The sequence below is a fragment of the Sinocyclocheilus grahami genome, unplaced genomic scaffold (genome assembly GCF_001515645.1).
Source record: "Sinocyclocheilus grahami isolate Dianchi unplaced genomic scaffold, SAMN03320097.WGS_v1.1 scaffold1037.1, whole genome shotgun sequence".
NCBI lineage: Eukaryota > Metazoa > Chordata > Actinopteri > Cypriniformes > Cyprinidae > Sinocyclocheilus > Sinocyclocheilus grahami.
Genome location: NW_015506216.1, coordinates 659,214 through 682,348, shown reverse-complemented (window position 1 = coordinate 682,348; position 23,135 = coordinate 659,214). Strand labels below are relative to the sequence as shown.

General features: G+C 38.2%; 1 protein-coding gene across 1 annotated transcript in view; it reads left to right on the top strand.

The window, feature by feature from the left end:
• LOC107565978 (utrophin-like) overlaps positions 1 to 19,969 on the top strand; it is a 44,490-nt gene extending 24,521 nt beyond the window's left edge. The window contains exons 6-10 of the mRNA XM_016251323.1: positions 4,163 to 4,299; positions 10,272 to 10,310; positions 10,564 to 10,629; positions 12,201 to 12,270; positions 19,959 to 19,969. Of these exons, the coding sequence (XP_016106809.1) occupies positions 4,163 to 4,299; positions 10,272 to 10,310; positions 10,564 to 10,629; positions 12,201 to 12,270 (312 nt within the window). The 3' untranslated portion in view covers positions 19,959 to 19,969. The remainder of the gene's footprint in view (positions 1 to 4,162; positions 4,300 to 10,271; positions 10,311 to 10,563; positions 10,630 to 12,200; positions 12,271 to 19,958) is intronic.
• Positions 19,970 to 23,135: the final 3,166 nt, after the last annotated feature.

Below are 23,135 nucleotides of genomic sequence, written 5' to 3'. Positions count from 1 at the left end.
GTTGGGTGCCAGAATCTACGTAATACAGCCTCAAATTAGAAATTTGATCGCATATCTGCTACCACTGCCAGATAAAAAACCGACGACAGCTGTGGTTAAACGCGATAAAACTAGCAGACTGGACAGAAACGATCGTCAAAAATGCTCGCGTTTGCAGCGCACACTTCTTATCAGAAAAGTTTCAATAAAGTAGTCTTTTGTTGTTATGGGCGTCTACAGATTCCTTGCCATTTGTCTATGTTGCTTGCATCTCACGACTATGATGTGTATGAAATAATGTCTGTGTGCATGTGTGTAAAACAACAAACTGACGATTTATATATAATCATTTGTAATTGTATATACATTGTTGTGATTAATTGTGGCTGGAAAAATAATGTAACTTAACTGTAAAAATATTTGTCTGCTGAAATTGAAATGTATATACATCTTCATCAATACTAGATAGATACGGTGAGTTTGTCTTTACTATGCATGTTAGATGTGATCCACCTCAGTAACAATCCTGTCAGATCGTCCATCCTTTGAGTGAGAGTGTAAAGTTACAGGGCGGCCGATCTGGTTTCGTGGTTAAAGATAACCTTTTCGACATGTTTCGGTGTTGTCGATGCTCAGCAATAGCATGGATGCGATGTTGTCTGGGGGTTTGGCAAAAGGATGTTTTCTATTAGCAGTGAGCGTTTTGTGCGCTGTTTATGCGCCCCGGGCGCCTCGCGTTTTAGCCACCTGCTGCGCCTCGCATTTTTGCAGGAGCGCTCTAAGCACTCACCATGCTATCATGAATTAAGATCTCTTTCGCGGCTTATTGCACTTGAATGGCCAAATACACACACAATTATGCCAAAATAACCATTGTGTGGAGTATTAAAGTAAACAGCTATTTCCTATGTGAACATAAACCGTTAGGAGAAACTCACATGTGTATCAGTATATAGGGTCCGTACATTCGTTCTTAAAGTAACATGAGGAACTTTGTTGCCATCTGTTTCATTAATGTTAATCAAACAAAAAGAGAGAGAGAGAGAGAGAGAATCACTCAGTAATTTTAACTGAATCCCTTTTCTATCTTTATTAAGAATCAATTTATAGTTTATTCATACAGCGAAGACTATGCAGTGTTTTAGTTTTACATATGATTATTCAATTTCTGTAGTGTTTCTTATTACATGTCAGAATCAATTTGAATCAAATTGTGAGGTATCAAAAGATTTCCACCCCTAGAAAAACAGACTATGTAGTTCCTAAAAATATTAGCATATGCACATGTTCCAACATTACAGAAATGGCCGTTGTATTGGCTGTTGTATCTGGGTAACCAGAATGTTCCTTGTTCGATCTCTGCTAGCAGTGAGCCACTATTGTGACCTTGAACAAAGCGTTTAACCCCAGGTTACTCCGTGTGAATGAGTTCTGTAATAAGTTTATGGTGCTGTTCTATGAAGCATCACGTAAAACTACCACTGGCCCCAAAATATTGATCACAAGTGTAATATAACTTTTATACAACAGTTCTATAAAGAAATTGTTAATATCGAGTGACATTTCCAACACAATGCGGCTCCTTTTACTTTGCCAATGACAATGTTTTACAACGTTGTGAGCTATATAATTGTGATTCTAGAGAGAAATTGATACAGTGATACAGTGAAACGTTTGAGTGCACAGACAACGACGCTCGGCCTAAAAAATGGCTCAAGCATAACTAATTGTTTTATAACAGTGCCAAGCTAGAAACTGGAGCCCACCAGCCGCTATGTAACATTATCAAGTGACTGATTTATTGTTTTTGAATGGATGTAAACTCTCATTTCTCCTTCAACTCTGTCGGGTCATTTGTTCGCTCTGTTTTTTGGTTTGGCATTCAGCGGGGCAGCAGTAATCCTGAATTAATCACTCCTGTCAGATTTCTATCACATGGACCACCAGCAGTTGTGAAATGTCCACGTACCTTTATATTGACAGGAAGAGAATGCCTTTCAAGTCAAGTCACCTTTATTTACAGTATGTTGCGCTTTATACAATACTGATTGTGTCAAAGCAGCTTTACAGTGTTAAACAGGAAAATAGTTTGTCAATAATGCAAGAAGACAATAACAAAGAGTCATTTTTCCAGTTAAAGTCAGTTAATTGTTGATTTAGTGATGTCATTCAGCTCAGTTCAGTTCTCTTCCAATAGTATCTGTGCACTCAAGTCAACAATGTTGCCAGAAATTAAGCGTCCCCAACTAAGCAAGCCAAAGGTGACAGTGGCAAGGAACCAAAACTCCATCGGTGACCGAAATGGAGGGGAAAAAAACCTTGGGAGAATCCAGGTTCAGTCGGGGGGGCCAGTTCTCCTCTGGCCAGACGAAACCAGCATGGCGTGGTTTAATTCCAGGCTGCAACACATGTCGGATTGTGCAGAGGACTCATCTGGTTCTAGTGGTCTTGTGCCGATGGTCGTCTAGTTGATGAGTTCTTCACAGGGGATCTGTCTCTAGGGTTCGTCTAGTTGACGTGGTCTCCGCTGACATTCAGGGTCACCATCTAGACTCTTTCATTTCCTTTCAAACCGACGTATCCCAGAAACACACACACACACATGCATAACTATAAACCAAATTTACCTTCGATTCAGCACCAAATACTGTCATCAGCATTCAGAGAGCAGAAGATCAATATTGAACAGAATATGCCTTTGTGGCCCTCGGTTGGGCTGTTACGCCGTTATTGCTTTTTCATCGTGGTGATATTGCTTTTTGTTGTTGATGTGGTTTTTATTAGTTGTGGGATACAAAGAGTTTCTTTAGCTCAGTGTCAGAGTAAATGAGTAATGTGCTGTTCAGGATCTTCAGCCCTTTCTTAAATGAAAACTTCACCCAAACATGGAAAAAAACACCATTTATTCACATTTTCTCACATTATTATATGTCTGTTTGATTTTGTTTTTTCTTTTTCACCATTGAAAACCCAGTGTAAATTGATACAAGAAGAGTTTTTTTTAATTTTTATTCTAACTGCTCATGTTTGCTGAATGAGGCCAACTGAAAGCATGAAGTTTTGGGGGATCAAGCTCAAAAATGATAAAAAGCACCATAATTGCATCATACAGCCAGTAACACTAGTTGACCCTCCAACATAGCAGATGACAGTATTGCAAATTAATGCTGGTTGCCGCCCATCATAAAATAGAAAAACAATGAATTCTGTATGAATGCCCCAGTCTGAAGGAAGTGCTGATGAACAGCAATTTGTTTTTGTATGCTATTGTGCAGTTACGGTTACAAACTGTCTCTCCAAGTCTCCACACTTGTATTTTGCTAGCTGGTGTTTCTCACACAAAAGGCTTAAAAAAAAAAAGGAAAGCAAAAAAATGCATTTATAAGGCAATTGACTGTTGTAATTAAATATGAGTTTTCAACTTTCATGTGCTCGTGAGATCTGGAATTCATGGGTTCTGTTGGTCTTTGGTTTGACTTGAGAGTTTAGCAGACCGAACGGGAGAGACAGAATCCTTCTGTAGTGCATGGGCTGTCACATCCTTGTTTTTCGGTTGGTCTCCCAGTCTGCAGGAGAAATACGATTTGGTTGGTGAATATGTGCAGATTAAGAAGACTTTGTGTGGAGACGCATACAGAGAAATCCTGGACTGAAACACCATGCTCGGCTCAGTAGACAAATGGAGAATGAGATGAGTGTAAATGGACGGATCAGTGTGCTCTCTGTGTGCTCTCATTATAATGCATTTCACTCAAACTGACCTAAAACACGCATGTGTATACTTGTGTAACCCTCATGTGTGCAAACTGCTTGTGTCTGCTAACACCTTCTAAATATAAAGGAGTGGAAGCTTGTGTTTTCAGGTCAGAGTTACTATGGAGAGAACCTTCAGCCTCAATTCCCATTTGTTAGCAAAAGTAATGATGCAAGTGTGTGTTTGTATGTCACCTAATTAGAAGACATATGAGTTGTACCATCTGGATGGTTTCCAAGGCTTTGATTCAGAGTGAAACTCCTAAATATTCTCTACCAAGTACCAACGCCTACACAGCAAAGTTTAATACTGGGGGTTCAAACCACTGGTGACTCCCGGGCTTTATTGTATTGAAGTTGCTTCTGAACAATTGTTAATAACGTAAATCCACTTCCTCATCCATCATCTGTCTGCCTCTCTCATTTTCAGACCACCTCAGGAGAAGACATGCGAGATTTTACCAAAGTCTTAAAAAACAAGTTCCGCTCAAAGAAGTATTTCGCGAAGCACCCTCGCCTGGGATACCTGCCCGTCCAGACGGTCCTAGAGGGAGACAACATGGAAACGTAAGTGACTTGAAAGTTGTTCTGTATATTTGTGTTGCAATTTGTTTGAATTTGACTGTCCTCAGGCTTTGTCTTGCTGCCGCCTCCAGTCATTATCTGTCTGGAGAGCTTTTACAGCCTTCACGCAATGCGCTTATTCACATTGCAAGGTTTGAAGAACTATTGAGAAATGTGAGGAATGTGTCATTATTTTCATTGTTTTAAGGCCAGGACCAGGGGTGTAATGGTACACATATTCGTATCGAAAAGTTTTGGTACGGGTCTTTCGGTTCGGTACGCATGTGTACCGAACAAATACAGCATTGGTTTAACCACTGCACGAGCGGAACTTCATTGGAAACTTCCTCTTTTATTGTTACTTTTTATCATCTTTCAAATTGTCAATTTTTTTCAGAAAATTCAAACAATAAATGCTGTTTTGACGCTCTTTGATGTGTCACGACAGATCGCTGTATAAACTGCTCAGTTCAGCGCTTCAACGCGATCATCCCTTCCTCTTTACTACTAGTTTTAACGCGAAATAAACATGAATGAACATCTCACTCCTCATGTAATCGCTCAACCAGTGTTTCAACCGCGGAAAGATGCCAATATAACAGCTTGTAAACAAAACGTCAGGTAGCTTTTCATTCACCTCATTCAATCATCAGTGTCCACATCTCGTTAGTGCGCTATAAATGAAGTCTAGAGAAGAGCATTTCACGAAATTAGACTTTATAATCATTATATTGCACTTACCTGTTAGTGATGTCTTCATTATTTAATGAATGTTTAAATAAATATGTTATGAAACAAGTTATGACAGCCACTGTCTAAAATGATTATATTTCAACAACAAATCAAATTTTTATCATTTAAAAGTTAATTTAAAAACTGCAGTATGTGCAATTTACATGTTTGCATACAATTTCTTTTAAGTTGAGTGTTGATTATTATATTTAAAAATAAATAGTAATTACATTTAAATTTGGGCTATGTTGTTAATTGTAACGTTATAGTAATGTTAAAGGGCTCACTATAGTTTAGAGCATAAGCCGAGGGAGATTTTTATTCCTAAGAAAATTTTAATTATAATAAAATTAAAGTTATTTAAAGAGAGCAATTTGTTCAGTAAACCACTGTTTAATAATAAAAAGCAAATTTATGTTTAGTTTTCCCCCTACTGCACCGAAACGGTACCGTACCGTGATGTCAAAACCAAGGTATGCACTGAACCAATTCAAGATGGAAAGCACATGCTAGTTTGCAGTGGGCTGTAGTCTGAGTGGTGTATTCAAGCGTGGTTTATTGGTCCAGACGTAGCCAACGTGAGTCGACAACACGTCTGCTTTAGTCGCCGCTGGTTCTTTCATCGCCGCTAGTTCAAGTCAGCTTGGTGTATCCTGGACTTTAAGTACTTGTCTTTCAAGCGTTTGCTAAATCGTTTTTTTTATTATGGAGTCCTGTAAGAAATCATTTAATTTGCATCAAAATGGTTGTCGTCTTTCTCCAGTGATGAGAGCACCTTCTCAGAGAAGTTGGCCTTTTGATTTCGGCAAAAATCTGTTTGTTTGAAATTCCAACTTGAATGATTTTCTGTCTGTCCAGAAATGTTGATATAACTTGAAATATATCCTCTACACAGAGGCCTGTGCTGTTGTGTGAAAGCCTTTATAACCTGCTCTCTACTCTAAAGATTCGAGCTGGTTGTGATATTTGTTTAAAATCCTAGAAGGCTGTCTACTGATGACCTTCTAAAGGTGTGTTACGTTTGTGAAATGTTGTGTGCAAAAAAAGGTCCATTGTCAATAGTGCAGCGACAAATGAAGCACAACTCACACTGAAGTCACTCAAACCAAGCAGCTTTCTGTTGGCTAGTGTGTTGAATTTGCAAAATTTTTGCCCTTATGCGAAACTCCCGATTACAGGGATTCCTATCAGAAGGACTGGAAATCACCTGCAAAATTTCACTGAGCAGCAATAAATGTGAACGCTCCATTAACTCAGCATTAAGGCAACATTACCTCAAGTAGAACCTATTAAGTGATTATTTGAAGGCTATGAGCAAAGATATGTCACGCATATCTCAACTCTCACGTTCAGTTGAACAAATTCAACAAATTCAAGTTTATGGCAAAGTTAATTTAGCAAAATGCTAAATACACAGTGTAATATGCATAAAACCAACACACATATTAGATTCATTTTTATTTTTTTTATTAATTAGTTACATTTAATAGACCCTTCCGTGACACATTTCCACAGTCACTAAGAATGCTAAGAAATACTATTGTGGATTTTTTTTTTCTATTGCTGTTGGGGCAAATGGAAATGCAAAAATTATATTATACTATAGAAGTGTACCAAACTATGATGATTTCTGCTGCTGAGAACCCTGGGAATGTAAAAAGGGCCCATAATCAACATTTATCTAATTTTGCTTGCCAAATTGCAAGGATTTTTTTCCACTGTACTTGTCGAAATAAATTTTCCGCTAAAGATACATGTGATGCTGGCTTAGAATTTGAACAAAAGAAGGCATCTTGGAAGGCAGCGCGATTATGCAGCCTGTCTTTTGCCCCCGTGTTGGGAACGTGCCTACTGTATGTCTTACAATGCCGCCCTAGGCAGTTCAGTGTTTTTGGAACAGAGCCCAAGTGTGGCAAATTCAAGAAAATAAAGAGTTATGCAGTTCCCACTTCTGCCTTATCTTCATACTACCGTTGATTAAGGCACTTTGGTTTTCCAGTGGGACCATTTCATGAATTTGTGTCAGAAAGAAGCTCCTTCTAAATGACGGGGAACTGCAGATGACCCATTTCTTCAGTTGGTGCTGATTATAAATCCCCATTAGCAGAGCCAAAATGACTGCTCGCACTGCACAGGCTTCCTGTCGTTCCACGTTAGCATGACGTTCAGCCGATCTGAGCGTCGGTGATGGCAAACCATTTCATGTAACGTTTGATTTTCAGGTTTCTGAACAGATATGCTGCGGTGTGCACCAGCATGAGTAAACCCCATCGCCTTGTGTCAGATTTAACAAAGAGTGATGACCGTGGTTGAAATATATTCAGAACCGTTTCCAAAAGCAAAATTAAACCATGCAGTCAAACATGCACCATGTTTGGTTTTCTTGAAATTCTGAAGCGCCAGGGGATATTGACCGACTTTTATTAGCGAGCTCGTGTCTGTTGATTCTGTCAGCACTAATTTACAGAATCCCTCATTACTTTGAGTCCAGCGCTCTGTACATAGTGATACACCAAACCAGCCATTTAACAGCCCAGATAACTGGACCATTTTGTCTTTGACACGACTCATATTTCTCCCTCTTCAGCCGAACTAAAAGTCAACATGAAATCATAATGGACCCTTTTTACATTCTTAATACGTTTTCCTGGTCAAACAAATCATAAGCGCACATTCTTCCATAGAAACAAATGTTGGTCGCCTTCATCTTTCATCAAAATGTAAAAACAGAAACAACTCTACTTGACCAGGTTATGTCTAGATATTGTTAAAGTGATAACGTAATGGAAGTAGCAATGGATATTTTCTTCTGTATTGCGACTTACATCCAAGTTGAAAATGCATCTATGCATCATTTGGATGTTGAGATGTGCGCGTGACACTCAAAAATGAATGTGAGCATGCAATTGATTGTGGAGGGGTGGGGTTTATTTTTAAATAAATGATTATCTTACGTCACCAGAGAGGGAAGTCTGTTGTTTTACTGGAAAATCGCGTTCTGAAAAAAAAACTAAACATGGATGAATCGTTCACTGTAAGATCAATAAGCATGCATTTAGAAAATAAATGGGTTAAATTTTCATTTCATGTTGACTTTAACCAACAGCCAAATAATCTTTTAGGCTGCTATTAAATAAAGCCTTTGCAAAAGCATGCCATTCTTGATCCACTCAATTCCCGATGGATAAACGTTTCACTCTCAGAGTGTCACATTACAAAAGTTAAATGAGCTGTGAAAGCCATTTCATCTTGACTTTTGCTCTTTCCAACAATTTTAAACGTTATTAAAAAGAAAAACGGTCTTTTCCTGCCTCTGTTGACCTTCCTACATAAAACGAAAAGACGTATTGCGACTTACATCCAAGTTGAAAATGCGTCTATGCATCATTTGGATGTTGAGATGTGCGCGTGACACTCAAAAATGAATGTGAGCATGCAATTGATTGTGGAGGGGTGGGGTTTATTTTTAAATAAATGATTATCTTACGTCACCAGAAAGGGAAGTCTGTTGTTTTACTGGAAAATCGCGTTCTGAAAAAAAAACTAAACATGGATGAATCGTTCACTGTAAGATCAATAAGCATGCATTTAGAAAATAAATGGGTTAAATTTTCATTTCATGTTGACTTTAACCAACAGCCAAATAATCTTTTAGGCTGCTATTAAATAAAGCCTTTGCAAAAGCATGCCATTCTTGATCCACTCAATTCCCGATGGATAAACGTTTCACTCTCAGAGTGTCACATTACAAAAGTTAAATGAGCTGTGAAAGCCATTTCATCTTGACTTTTGCTCTTTCCAACAATTTTAAACGTTATTAAAAAGAAAAACGGTCTTTTCCTGCCTCTGTTGACCTTCCTACATAAAACGAAAAGAGTTTGTAAGTCATTCTATGTCATCTGAAGGTCTCATCCTAGACCTCACGTCTCACACCCCTCGATGCCGTGTCAACTGTGAAAAAGACAAAAATGCCCCAATCCTACAGTGTGACAGATGGGAATGCCCCTACTTTTAAAAAAAAAAAGACAAACATGAACCAATCTAACCTTGAATTTCTCATCTTGCAATTATCATCTCATCTGCTATATGGTTTCCTTTAAAAGAAAAAATGACACTTTTCATCATCTCCAAGAGACCCATTAAACTTGTAGAGTAAACTTGTCCCTGTCGAGTCAGAGCAGAGCGTTAGATTTTTTGCGCTTGGTGCTATGTGTGATTAACAGCAAGTTTTCACATGAAAAGACACTGAAATGGAATGAAAATAAATGAAAGATTAAAGATTGGTTTGGAGATCTGATTCCTCTAGTTTTGAGGCCAAATGTTGCTCTAAAGTAATGACACAAACAACGTTGCTTTATTAAAGGGATAGTTCACCTAAAAATGAAAGTTCATAATTTACTCGCACTCATGTTGTTCGAACCCACATGAATTTTATGTAGGAGTCAAAACTAGGCCTTTAGAAGAATGTTCATGCTGTTATTTCCATACAGTGAAAATATATTCAGTGATCAGGGCCAAACCAAAATGCACCATAAAATTACTATATTTATAAAATAATTTGATGGTGCATTTTGAAAACGGATAACTTTTTTTTGCATTTTGGTCATTCATTTACACGCCAACAGGCTTTTGAGGGCCTGAAAACACAAAGATTTGAAAAAAAGTTTTTGAAAACGATAATGTTATTGTAAAAAAAAAAAAAAAAAATCACATTTGTGAAAATCTGCATGCGTATTATGTGTTCCCATAGTTTTTCTTTACAGTGTGGCATCTCCAACTACTGGCCCAACATGCATAATACAGCACTTTAAGTTGTTTTTGTGGTTCCGTGTGAACGGGACTCGTTTTGACAACGTTGTCGTCTGGATGTGAAAAATTCAGTTTTCGTGTAGACATACCCTCAGTATATGTTTTACTTTTTATTTTTTTATGTCTTTTGTTCCACAGAAGAAATTAAGTCATTCAGGTTAAATATGACATGACAGTCAATAAATAATGGCGATATTTCATTACTTTGGTAATCATTTCTCAATCATTCAATTAATCCAGTGTTTCTCAGTATTCTGCACTGCCCCCTACAGTACTGGAGGAGTATTTCAGCCAGAACACTTCCACATCCTTGTGTGTGGATCTGACCTTTACGTTGGGTGACCTCTGACCCTAAAAACAATCTGTTCCTCCCTCCCCTACCCCCACTCCCCCTCCTTTCCCCTCGTTTTTCTTTTTCTTTCTCCCTCTTGCAGTCCGGTCACTCTCATCAGCATGTGTCCGGAGCAGTATGAGTGAGTATCAACAGTCAACCATCAGTCCTCCTCTTCCTCCTTGTCCTTCCTCAGTACAGCATGCAGTACATCCACCAGCACCCCACCCTCCCACTTTTTTTTTTTTTTTTGTCTAACCGTCTTTCTCAGTTCGTCCATCCCAATAACACTTGGCCTTCACTGTAGATCATCAGACACATTTCATGTTTAGAATCATGATTGTCATTGGTTATTTTTGGAGTGTGCTTTTGTTTATGTGTGTGTTTGTTTTCAGGCTTTCTCCATCGCCACAACTCTCTCATGACGACACACACTCACGGATAGGGCAGTACGCCAGCAGGTATATCTCACTTCTGACATTACAGTACACAAACCACACTGATGTCATGCTGCGTTCATGTCATTTAAGAATTAGCATATTTACAGATGTCTGACTAGTTAAGATTAGGGCTGTCAATCACGTAAATGTCAAAGGAATTCTCAAATGAATTGCATGTATCTGTATTGCTAGGGAAAATGGTTACAATTTATTTTAAGGTGGTGTTGTTACAGTGTAATTACACTCCTAAAAGTAAGATTCCTTTTAGTGAACATTTCTTAACAGAACTATGTTTTTTCTTAGTGTGAAGAACATTTTAATAATCTAAAGAACCTTTTTTTCGCACAGTAAAGAGCCTTTTGTGGAATGGACAGATTCCATGGATGTTAAAGTTTCTTCATGGAACCATCAATGCCAATAAATTAAATAAAAAAAGTAATATCAATTAACTACATGTACTTACTAAAGGATAAAAGTTTGGTTTAGGGTTTGTTGCTTGTAATTATGCACAATTTACTGTTATTACTATAGTAAGTGCATGTAAAATATAAGTATGGCATCTTATAAAGTGTTACCAAAAGGCAAAGAATGAAAAACGTATGAAGATAATTCAAAGACATTACATGATATTCAGTATAAAAAAGAAACATTCAGTGTAATGAAAAACAATATATTGATTTGTGTCTGTTGTTTTATTTCATATCATTGTACACAAGTCTACAATACAAGTCAACCAATCGTTTTTGAATCTTTTTTTAAAAGTATGTCAATTTATCATTAACAACGATATGTATGCACATGGATTTATTCTGCCCTAGCACCAGTAATAACTAATATTATTCCAAATTTAGCAATAATCATTAGTACTAATTACTAGCAAATTATTAATAAATTAATTAAAATTAAAGTTATTAATTTGTGATTGATAAAGTACTAGTAATTTCTGTATAATTTCAATTTCTCTGTCATCATTAGAGTTAGTATTTACGTTATGCTCCGTTAGACCTCTGACGCTCTGCCAAATGCAATTTAATCTGGTGCCATATACAGTATATTAGGCACTATCAATTTTATTTACACCTGTTTAAAGGGAAGAAAAAACATACTATGCTTCCAGCGTTGACCTTCTACCCGTAAAGACTCGAAAATGGATTTTCACCGTCAGCTAGTTTCTCTCAAAGTCACTATCACACACACAGGAGGTTATTATGGTATTGTGAATATAGACTATGACTGAAGCCTCAATCCCATTATAGGAACTCTATGAGACGGTAATCCGTCAGGACGAGTCTTCAGTGTGTGTGTGAGAAAGTAAAGCTCCTGACACTAGCACTATCTACGATGCAGAGTTATTCAGTATTGAGCTTTGATTGGTTGTGTCCAACCCACTTGGCCACACCAGAACTCATACTTTGAATTTACATGTTTATGGTTTTATATTCTCATCCATCAAGGAACACATAAATAAACATGCTCAGTCATGGTGGAGCCTCAGAGGTACACAAATCCATAAGCTGCATCCTTTTAATGCTAATAAACAGTGTGATACTGTCGTATTGATCCCGTATTGGTCTGGGTCTCTGTCTGTTCAGGTTGGCACAGATGGAGCGCTCCAATGGCTCTTTGCCCACCGACAGCAGCTCGGCCACTGGAAGCATGTGAGTCTGTAAACTCTTTACTATCTTTACTGTAAATTTAAGGTTTTTCCATTTAGAGGCCATACTTGAACTGAATACATTTATACATTACATTTAGTCATTTAGCAGACGCTTTTATCCAAAGCGACTTACAAACGAGGACAACATAAGCAATCAAACTAACAAAAGAGCAACAATATGTAAGTGATGTGACAAGTTTTGATTAGTATGTTTTTTTTTGTTTTTTTTTATAAGAAATAAAAAGAAAAAAAAGTACATAGAATAGAAAAAGAATATTGCTGAACAGAGGTGTGACATGTGCTCTTTTTGGCTCATTAAAGACTAATCTTGCTGCTGCATTCTGCATTAGTTGCAGAGGTTTTATAGAAGTGGCTGGAAGATCTGCCAAGAGAGCGTTGCAATAGTCCAGCCTTGACAGAACAAGAGCTTGAACAAGGATTTCTGTAGCATGTTCTGATAGAAAGGGCCTGATCTTCATAATGTTATATAAAGCAAATCTGCAGGACTGGGCAGTTCTAACAATGTGGTCTGAGAAATTCAGCTGATCATCAATCATAACTCCAAGGTTCCTGACTCTCCTGGAAGTTATGGTTGATGTGCCTAACTGGATGGTGAAATTGTGATAAAGTGTTGGGTTTGCTGAAACCACAAGCAGTTCTGAAATGCCTGTTAGACATGCTGAGATGCGAGCAGCTATCGTCGGATCATCAGGATGGAATGAGAGGTAGAGCTGAGTGTCATCAGCATAGCAGTGAAATGAAAAGCCATGTTTCTGAATGACAGAACCTAGTGATGCCATGTAGATAGAGAAGTGGTCCAAGAACTGAGCCCTGAGGCACCCCAGTAGCTAGATGTTGAGATCAAGATATCTTGAAGTACCTATCTAAGAGATAAGACTCGAACTAGAGACCTACGCGGGATGTAGTTTTCAGTTCCGCTCCCGCAAGATTCTGTCCCGCGCCCGCCAGCTCCCGCAGAACTATATATCTTATCTGGTCCCGCTCCCACCCGCGACATTCATGTTTTGTCCCGCTCCCGCCCGCATAAAAGTAATCTACATTGATTTTTTTTAGTACATCGAAGAAATGTACATGAAATGGTTCTGTAACATCTCTTAAGCTCCACAACATCCCAGCATAAACACTCCCAATAAAATATTTGTTATTTAGGCTAAGTATCAACATTCACAAACCACTGTTATTTTTAACAGAAAAGGAAGCATGGGCTGCTGCGTGCATGGTTTGGCATGGCAGAATGCGAGCAGCGCTTCCTTTATTATCACTAAAAGTTGACATCTCAGTTAATTGCGATCTCATAAAGCTCTGTTATAACACAATAAATATATGCACAATGAATGTTAACATGAGAGGATTTTCACTGCGGTGAGTAGATTCTAACTTAATCACCCCTGATTGGCCATTGCGTTCCAGAAATCAACAGCTGAGTCTGTGATTGGCTACATTGCGCAACCCTTTAAACACGTGTTATAAATAGAAACTCTGCCTAGCTAGCGCATGTCAATCATTTTAATGTTAATAGCTATTAGTTGGTCTTTTTGCTTTTGTGCAACAGATAAATAAAAATGTTTATGTTTTAGACACTTTGTTTAGATAATTTCTATTTAGCGGGAGTCCCGCAAATCATTTTATTCTCCCGCATCCCGCACACACACGAGTCTCTTCCCACCCGCACTCGCCCATCAAGAGTTGTCCCGCGCCGCACTCTGTTGTGTTGGGTCCCGCGGTACTCCCACGGGAGTGCAGGTCTCTAACTCGAATCACTGAAGTGTGGTTCCTGAGATGCCCTTTGCCAATAGGGTTGACAGGAGGATCTGTCAAAAACAGTGGACAGATCCAGCAAGATAAGTATTGAGGATTTGGAAGCTGCTCTTGCTAGTCTTAGGGCTTCAACATCTGAGAACTGGGCAGTCTTGGTTGAATGTCCACTTCTGAAGCCAGACTGGTTGCTGTCCAGGAGGTTGATGAATATATTGGTGAAATTCTGGTGATTCAGCTTAAAGGGTTAGTTAACCCCCCAAAAAATGAAAATTCTGTCATCATTTACTCACCCTTCACTTGTTCCACCACAAAAGATATGTTGAAGAATGTTGGTAACCAAACAATTGATGGTAGCCATTGACATCCATAGAATTTGGAAATCAGTGACTACCAGCAACTGTTTGGTAATTAACATTCTTCAAAATATCTTCTTTTGTGCTCAACAGAAACTCATACAGGTTTGAAACAACTTGAGGGTGAGCAAGTGAGAATTTTCATTTTTGGGTGAACTGTCCCTTTAAGAAATTGAATATTTTTCATATTTTTATGTTATATGTGAACAAAGCTGTATCATAGTTAGGGGTGGGAGAAAAAATGGATTCATCAATGCATCGTGATTCTCTCTCCAACAATTCTGGATCGATTCTGAGCTTAGTTTTTAACCAGATGCCCGATGACGCTGAGTTTGCTTTAGAAACACCCGTATTCTGTTTGCTTCCAATTCCTCACACACATACACCACTCGAACCTTCCGTAAAATAATCTTTCATGATATGTAAATGTAAGGATTTTAAGATTCTTAAGAAAGAAGTAGATCAAGAATCGTTCTGGAATCGGATCGTGACTCCCAGAATCGGATCGGGGAAGCATGGGCTGCTGCGTGCATGGTTTGGCATGGCAGAATGCGAGCAGCGCTTCCTTTATTATCACTAAAAGTTGACATCTCAGTTAATTGCGATCTCATAAAGCTCTGTTATAACACAATAAATATATGCACAATGAATGTTAACATGAGAGGATTTTCACTGCGGTGAGTAGATTCTAACTTAATCACCCCTGATTGGCCATTGCGTTCCAGAAATCAACAGCTGAGTCTGTGATTGGCTACATTGCGCAACCCTTTAAACACGTGTTATAAATAGAAACTCTGCCTAGCTAGCGCATGTCAATCATTTTAATGTTAATAGCTATTAGTTGGTCTTTTTGCTTTTGTGCAACAGATAAATAAAAATGTTTATGTTTTAGACACTTTGTTTAGATAATTTCTATTTAGCGGGAGTCCCGCAAATCATTTTATTCTCCCGCATCCCGCACACACACGAGTCTCTTCCCACCCGCACTCGCCCATCAAGAGTTGTCCCGCGCCGCACTCTGTTGTGTTGGGTCCCGCGGTACTCCCACGGGAGTGCAGGTCTCTAACTCGAATCACTGAAGTGTGGTTCCTGAGATGCCCTTTGCCAATAGGGTTGACAGGAGGATCTGTCAAAAACAGTGGACAGATCCAGCAAGATAAGTATTGAGGATTTGGAAGCTGCTCTTGCTAGTCTTAGGGCTTCAACATCTGAGAACTGGGCAGTCTTGGTTGAATGTCCACTTCTGAAGCCAGACTGGTTGCTGTCCAGGAGGTTGATGAATATATTGGTGAAATTCTGGTGATTCAGCTTAAAGGGTTAGTTAACCCCCCAAAAAATGAAAATTCTGTCATCATTTACTCACCCTTCACTTGTTCCACCACAAAAGATATGTTGAAGAATGTTGGTAACCAAACAATTGATGGTAGCCATTGACATCCATAGAATTTGGAAATCAGTGACTACCAGCAACTGTTTGGTAATTAACATTCTTCAAAATATCTTCTTTTGTGCTCAACAGAAACTCATACAGGTTTGAAACAACTTGAGGGTGAGCAAGTGAGAATTTTCATTTTTGGGTGAACTGTCCCTTTAAGAAATTGAATATTTTTCATATTTTTATGTTATATGTGAACAAAGCTGTATCATAGTTAGGGGTGGGAGAAAAAATGGATTCATCAATGCATCGTGATTCTCTCTCCAACAATTCTGGATCGATTCTGAGCTTAGTTTTTAACCAGATGCCCGATGACGCTGAGTTTGCTTTAGAAACACCCGTATTCTGTTTGCTTCCAATTCCTCACACACATACACCACTCGAACCTTCCGTAAAATAATCTTTCATTACGTTCGGAAAGGTTGAAGCGAATTACAAGGACATTTGCAGGCTTCATTGCACCGGATGCGCTGTGAAAATCACTCACAGTTTTTGAATGGAAAACGTTCAGATAATCTTAAATAGTGAAAGCACTCTTTGTTTGTTGTTTGCAATATACTATATATATATATATATATAATATTATTATATAATGTTTCTATGCTCCTCTTTATTATTTGCTACTTGTATGTTTTGAGGTTATATTAGTTTAAAATTCTAAACATACAACTGTTTTAATTATTATTTGTAATTATTTAAAAAAGTACTTAATTACTTATGTAAGGATATGTAAATGTAAGGACTTTAAGATTCTCAAGTCGGTAAACTAATAAAGTAATAAGGGGGGTGAAAAAGTAGATCAAGAATCAGATCGTGACTCTCAGAATCGGATCGGATCAGATCGTGAGGTGACTAAAGATTCCCACCCCTAATCATAGTCATAATGTTTTGAGCACATTCACAGTTAGGATGTTCTGAGAAGAATAAGAATTAATCTGTCTAAATGAAATTATAAAATGATTAAATTAATGTAATGTAATTAATTGTTGTATGTTATTATTGTATTAAAAAAATAGCGGTTAAAAATTATGTAATACATTTAAATGAATTCTGACAGGGTTGTTAAAGGGGTCATATGATGTTGCTAAAAAAGGACATTAGTTTGTGTATCTGGTGTAATGAAATGTGTTTATGCAGTTTATGGTTAAAAAACACATTATTTTCCACATACTGTACATTATTGTTTCTCCTCTATGCCCCGCCTTTCTGAAACGCGTCGATTTTTACAAAACTCATCGGTCTGAAAAGCGAGGTGTTCTGCGATTGGCCATCTATCCAGTGCGATGTGATTGGCCGAATACCTCAAGCGTGTGACGGAAATGGTACGCCCCTTACCAGGGGTGTGAAGTAACGAATTACAAATACTCACGTTACAGTAATTAGTTTTTTTTTTTTATCAGTAATTGTACTTTTTTGAGTAGTTAAAAAATTGTGTACTTTTACTTGAGTACATCTTAAGTGATGTATCGGTACTTTTACTCCGCTATTTTCCTCAGTTTGTGGTCGTTACATGCTTATTTTAATTTTATTTTTATCCATCAACATGATTGGATAGAGAGTAATAGGTCTCGTGACTTTCGTCAATTCAAATTTTGTATAGAAAACTTTAACCGCCAGCTGTTTATCATGGCTGCTGGAAGCGCATTCTTCAAGCATCAATTCAGTCGCATCTTCCTCTAACTTAATATGTTAAGGTAAATTTCGGATTTCTGCTTACTAAATGATTTGTATATATGCTTGCCTATCTACACGGCCTGAAATTTGGTGTGAGGTTGTGGGTATTGCATACAGTGTTAACTCCCGCAAGTGCCACGTTCTGTAAATTCCCCACTCACTTATGAGACGCTCGATCTGCGCTGCCTCGTCTCTCTCTCTCGTGCGTTCTGCAGCGGTCGCTTGGATAAGTCGTTGTTGCTTGTTGAACTTGTTGACTTTTGATGAGTTTGAGCCGTGATGCGCACAGTGCAAAAGTGTGTTGGAAACACAAATTGAGGACCAAATCTGCACCTTATTGATGACCCGTGGCGTTAATATACTGCATCTGTGCCAGCGCGTGATGTAATAAAACTGCAGCTCGTTAATAAAATTTGTTTTAAACCATTTTATACAATCCACCTTCATTTAGCAAGTGCACTCGCGCATAAACAATTTTCAAGTTCAACACTTTTTGTTCTGTTCCGTTGTGGATGCTGCTGGTTCACCGAGACCGCCGCGGCTCAGCAAAGAGACGTGTGTGTGTGTTTTCCTTTGAAAAAGATTCCCCAGAAATACCTCGCTATTTAATGCATTGCACATGATTTTATTGAGTTTATTGAGTTTTGATGTATTTTAAAGAGTTGGCCGTCAAAATTAAAACTGCTGGATGATAGATACTCTTCATTCTTTAGGACAAACAAGATAATGTGAATTACAGAATGTACAACCTTTTTAAAATGTATCAATTGCGGTGTACAGCGTTTATTATGAGGGGGTAGAATCCACAGCTCAGTACTCACTACTCAATACTCATGAGTACTTTTAAATAGGTTACTCTTTTACTCTTACTCAAGTATTTTTTTGGACAAGTACTTTTACTCTACTCACACTACATTTTTTGGAAGGTAATGGTACTTTTACTTGAGTATATTTTTTCAGTACTCTTTCCACCACTGCCCCTTACCATACTGTGAAGCCGTGTCCCAGCGCGACAAGACGAAAACATTAAAAGCCATTATAAACGAGGCATTTGTTGCATCCAGTGGGGACATAATTGCTGATTATAATGACTTATACTGTCTTTTTACGTGTTGCATATCGCACCACGTAAACATAAAACCATGTCTGCATTTGTGAACGGATTACCGACAAACAACAAGCGCTACTCTATACTGCTCAAAACTCGCATTTGAATCATCAGTGGCAACTTCTTTAAATATGAAAACGTACTTACAGGCTGTGAGTCAGAACAGCCGGCATTGTAGGATCAGGAAACAGTCCTCTTTAAAATGCGTTGCATACATCTGAATATTTGGTTTGAACTGTTCTGGAACAGTGTTGTAGACGTGGGGGCATGTTAGAACGAGCCGTTTTAGGGGGGCGTGGACGAGTCTTAACTTTTATTAAGAATATCTCTTTGGGTTTGAGACTTTAGTCTTTGCAACTTTAGGGATTTTATCTATTCACGAACAACTTGTAACACTCCAAAGAGAAAGGAAAACTTGAAATCGCATCATATGACCCCTTTAAATTAAAATAATAAAAAATGTGCTTAAGCTGGGGAAATGTGGTTGCTAATGTATTCCAAAGGGTTCCTAGGGTATTCTGGGCAGTTGCTAGGTAGTAAGAAACATTAACAAAGTAATTTAGCAGAATTGTGTGAATTTAACAATTGTCTCCTGCAGTCTGACTGAACAGTAAAGAGCCATATAAATACATACTGCCATGTTTCTTATTTGCTTTGGTGCCGGTGGAGTCTGAATGAGATCCTTCTGGTCTCAGTGCTGACCGAGAGAGAATCAAATGGACATACAAAGAGATATAGAGAGATAGAGTGTATTGGGGAAAGATTAGTATGAAATGGACTCCTATTCAAACTGTTGAAGTGAGAGAGGTCAGCAGAGGAGGTATTTACACTAAAAATGACTCAAGTCAAAGTTTATTGCACTAAAACAGCTTCTTAGTTTCTTCTCTCCCAGCCTTTGAATTAAACAAGCTAAATTTGCTACTGTACTTTTAAGACTTTTATATGTAAATGACCTCTATTATGATTGGTTCTCTTTCTGACTCCGATAGTTTGTAGTCTGAATCAAATGTGATGATATAAAAAGACTGGATACAATCATATACAACATGTTTTGTACTGCATTGTTTTTGCTGGATGTACGAAGTCTGATTCACACACAAATGTCTCCTGTTGTTTTGATGAATCAGTCAAAAAGTCTCAAGAATTCACCACTTATCGAATATTAATATTAAAAACAATGATATCAAAAATGCTTTTGTTTATTAAAAGATTGTGATTTCTGAATGAGCCATTTTTGCAGTTTAGTTTTGTGTTTGAGTGAACGTTTGGGTCTCGAACACTATTTCAAAAAAGGTACAAAAACCTTGTTTTTCGATTATCTGAACCCTTTAAGGTTGGGAACAGTGAGGAACACAAACTCTGACGTTTCATTTCTCTGCTGATGAAAGGAACGAATAGAATGAGATGGACGGAGGGCAGCAGTGAGAGGAATCAGACGCGCTGTGGATCTTTATCAAAGAAATGAACCACCAGAAGCAGATACAAACACACACTTTCATTCAGTCTCACATACTGTATGTATGCATGGGTTCTGTGACATCTGAACTCTTCATAAGAGTGTTGTAAAGGAAGCTTATTATGAGCAGTATCAATGCAGGGACAGAGGCGGCGTATGATGCTTGAAATCTAGTTGACAAAAAAGCCTTGTAGCTCTGAACCTGAGTGAATGACGACACACACACACACACACACACACACACACACACACTGTCAGCTGCTATGAAGTACACGACTAAAGGGCACACATCTCTCACAAAGCAAACAATAACGTTCACAAACACGTGTACATTTGTACCTGTCGTAAACGTATTGTTTTATATAAACTAATTATAGTAACTACAGACTAAACCAAGATAAAAATCATTTTACTAGGGATCGGTGTTATTTTAGCATTATTTATATACTAGTATAGCATTTATTAACATTTTGAATAGCTTTTTTTTCAGTATTTCATGTTCATTTTAGTTTGTTTGTCATTTTCATATGTGCTTTTGTCGTTTTATGCTGATCAACCAACAAATGTCTGGCTTTAAAATGTATAGTTAGCTAATATCTAAAACTAAACTAGTTTTTTTAAATGCTATAAATGAATTTAGGCATCACAAAACTATAATGTACAGAATGAAAAATGCATTTTTGTTTTGAGATTTTCTGCAGATGTTATTAGATCTTAAATTGTGCTTTTAAAGATTAAACTTGTTAGATTTATGAAAATTTAATCTAAATGTAAAAGTAGTGATGCACTGAAATTTAAGTAGCAGAAATAAATTTTTTGTGTCTGCCAAAATCATTGACATTTAATTAGTGCTTTTATTGATGATGTTTTAACTATGCATTGCTCACTTGATTACACAATATTTGTAGTGTGCTTGCATCATCCAATATCTACCAATAAAAACAGTACATCCAATACTGACCAATATAAGTCAATTGAATCTCTAGCCAGTATCCGATATGGTACCGGTATATCATATGCATGCATTCATTTTATCCTCGAAGATATTCCCTAAGAAACATTTTGTCAGATTTCTCACTTCTGGGGACAAATTTGAACCCGAAGTGTAGCCAAGTAAACCAACCTACACACACGCTTATTTAATGAGCGATTATTGTTCAAAGCCAATGAGGGATGTTCTGACTTCTAATGAGCAATCTTCCTCAAACACTACCTGGAGATTTGTCCCTGAGAGTGTTTACCGTGGAGAGTGTGTGTGTGGGTGTGGGTGTGGGTGGGTGAGCATCTGTGTGGTTGCACACTGTTGCATCAGTATGGCAGCGATGACGTTAATGAAGATTGCCAGATGATGGTCAGTTTTACCAGGACAGAAACAATTTGACACAAGCATTTGTGACTTTTGGTTTCCTGTTTGCTGAGGGTTTGCAAAGTGGTGTTAAAATAATCTTATTAACATCCCTAAATCTAATTACTTCTTGCTGTCTCTTTCTCTTCCCCGTCTCTCTTTCTGTGTCTTTCTTTGGCTGGCTCTAAGAAGATGGAACTAATTCCATTCCTCCTGCTGTCCCGCTAACACCTTGTTTATCTCTTTACCTAATGCATTAGCACACTCTTCAGCATCATATATTTGCTTGTGCTTGTGCGTTTGAGGTGTAGAGAGAGAATTTAGTGTTTTCTCGTTACAATGTTTGTGATGGATTGGTGTGTAATGGCATTATCTGTTGGGTTTAATTGAGTGCAGGAGGGAAGATTCCCCACTCGAAAATACCATTAAAACCCACTCGTTAATTTTATTTTATTTTTTTGTTTTTATTTTGGGGCTTTTGCCTCATTTCTATTCTACAGCTGTTCTAGAGTTTGACAGGAAAGACAGAGCGAATGGGATCTGGGCTGGATTCAACCCATAATTTGTCCAGAGCATTGAACTGAACACTGCACTATGTCGCCAATGTCTTTTAACTCTTCTTTCTTTATTTTTTGGGGCCATTTTTTTGTAAATGGCTATAGAAGAGAGTGACAGGATGTTAGGAGGAGTTATGGGATCAGGACACAATAAAGGTCCAACCTCGAACCTGTATGTTCCACATGAGCACCAATGCTCAACGTGCCTTTAGCATTTTTGCAAACTGTTAAGCCCCGTTCACACCAAGAACGATAACTATAAAGGTAACGATATTAGCGTCCAAACCATCGAACGATATTGTCTGTTTATTCTAAGTGCACATGCATCTGCCGCTTTAAATTCTTGAGCTCGTTACAGCAGGCTCTGAGCAGAACTGGAACAAAAGTTTGATTTGAACCTGCATTTCCCACATGAGCACCACAGCTCAGTGTGTCTGTGTCGCATGCATTAACCACTAAGCCACAGCTCTTAGTTTTCTCTCTCAATCGGTATGGTCTTCTCTTTCACTTTCTTTGTTTGATTGTTTGCACACTCATGTTAGCATTCTCATTTCCCGTTCCTGCCCTTAGAGTTTATGAACTCTGTTAACACTCCAGCTGATCAATGCATCCCATGCAGAATCACAGACACAAGCGGGACGTCTCCTGTACTCCTCTCGTCTCGTCTCAGCCCTGGGGTGAAAAACAGCAGCTGTCTGATGTGAAATCTCATCTGCACTGAGAGAAAGGGAGCGTGCAATCACTTTGTCTCCAATTTGTGCCTCTCTTTCTGTTCTCTCCCGGGTCCTGTGGGAGATGTAGGCAGTGATGTGGTTTTCCGTCAGTGTCTTGTTCTTCAGCGCTCAGATTGAATGCTTTCCAGATCTGTCTCTCCTCGTTCCAGTGTAATAGTACAGCTACAAAGCTTCTTCGCTTCCTTTAAACCGGAGTTCCTGTTTTGAGCTTTCTCCTCTTGGGTCCATCCATCTGGACATTTATATTTCAGACATAACTGAACTTTTATCTGTAGCTGCATTATAATTCACTGCTCTCTTCATACTGAGCAGCTCACTTCACTGCATTTGCCAAAATATGTTCAATTGAGTCGTGCAGATTAGGGAGTTCAAGTTTGATGACACAGTTTCTGTCATGACAACTCTCGGAGGGATTGGCATGGTAATGTT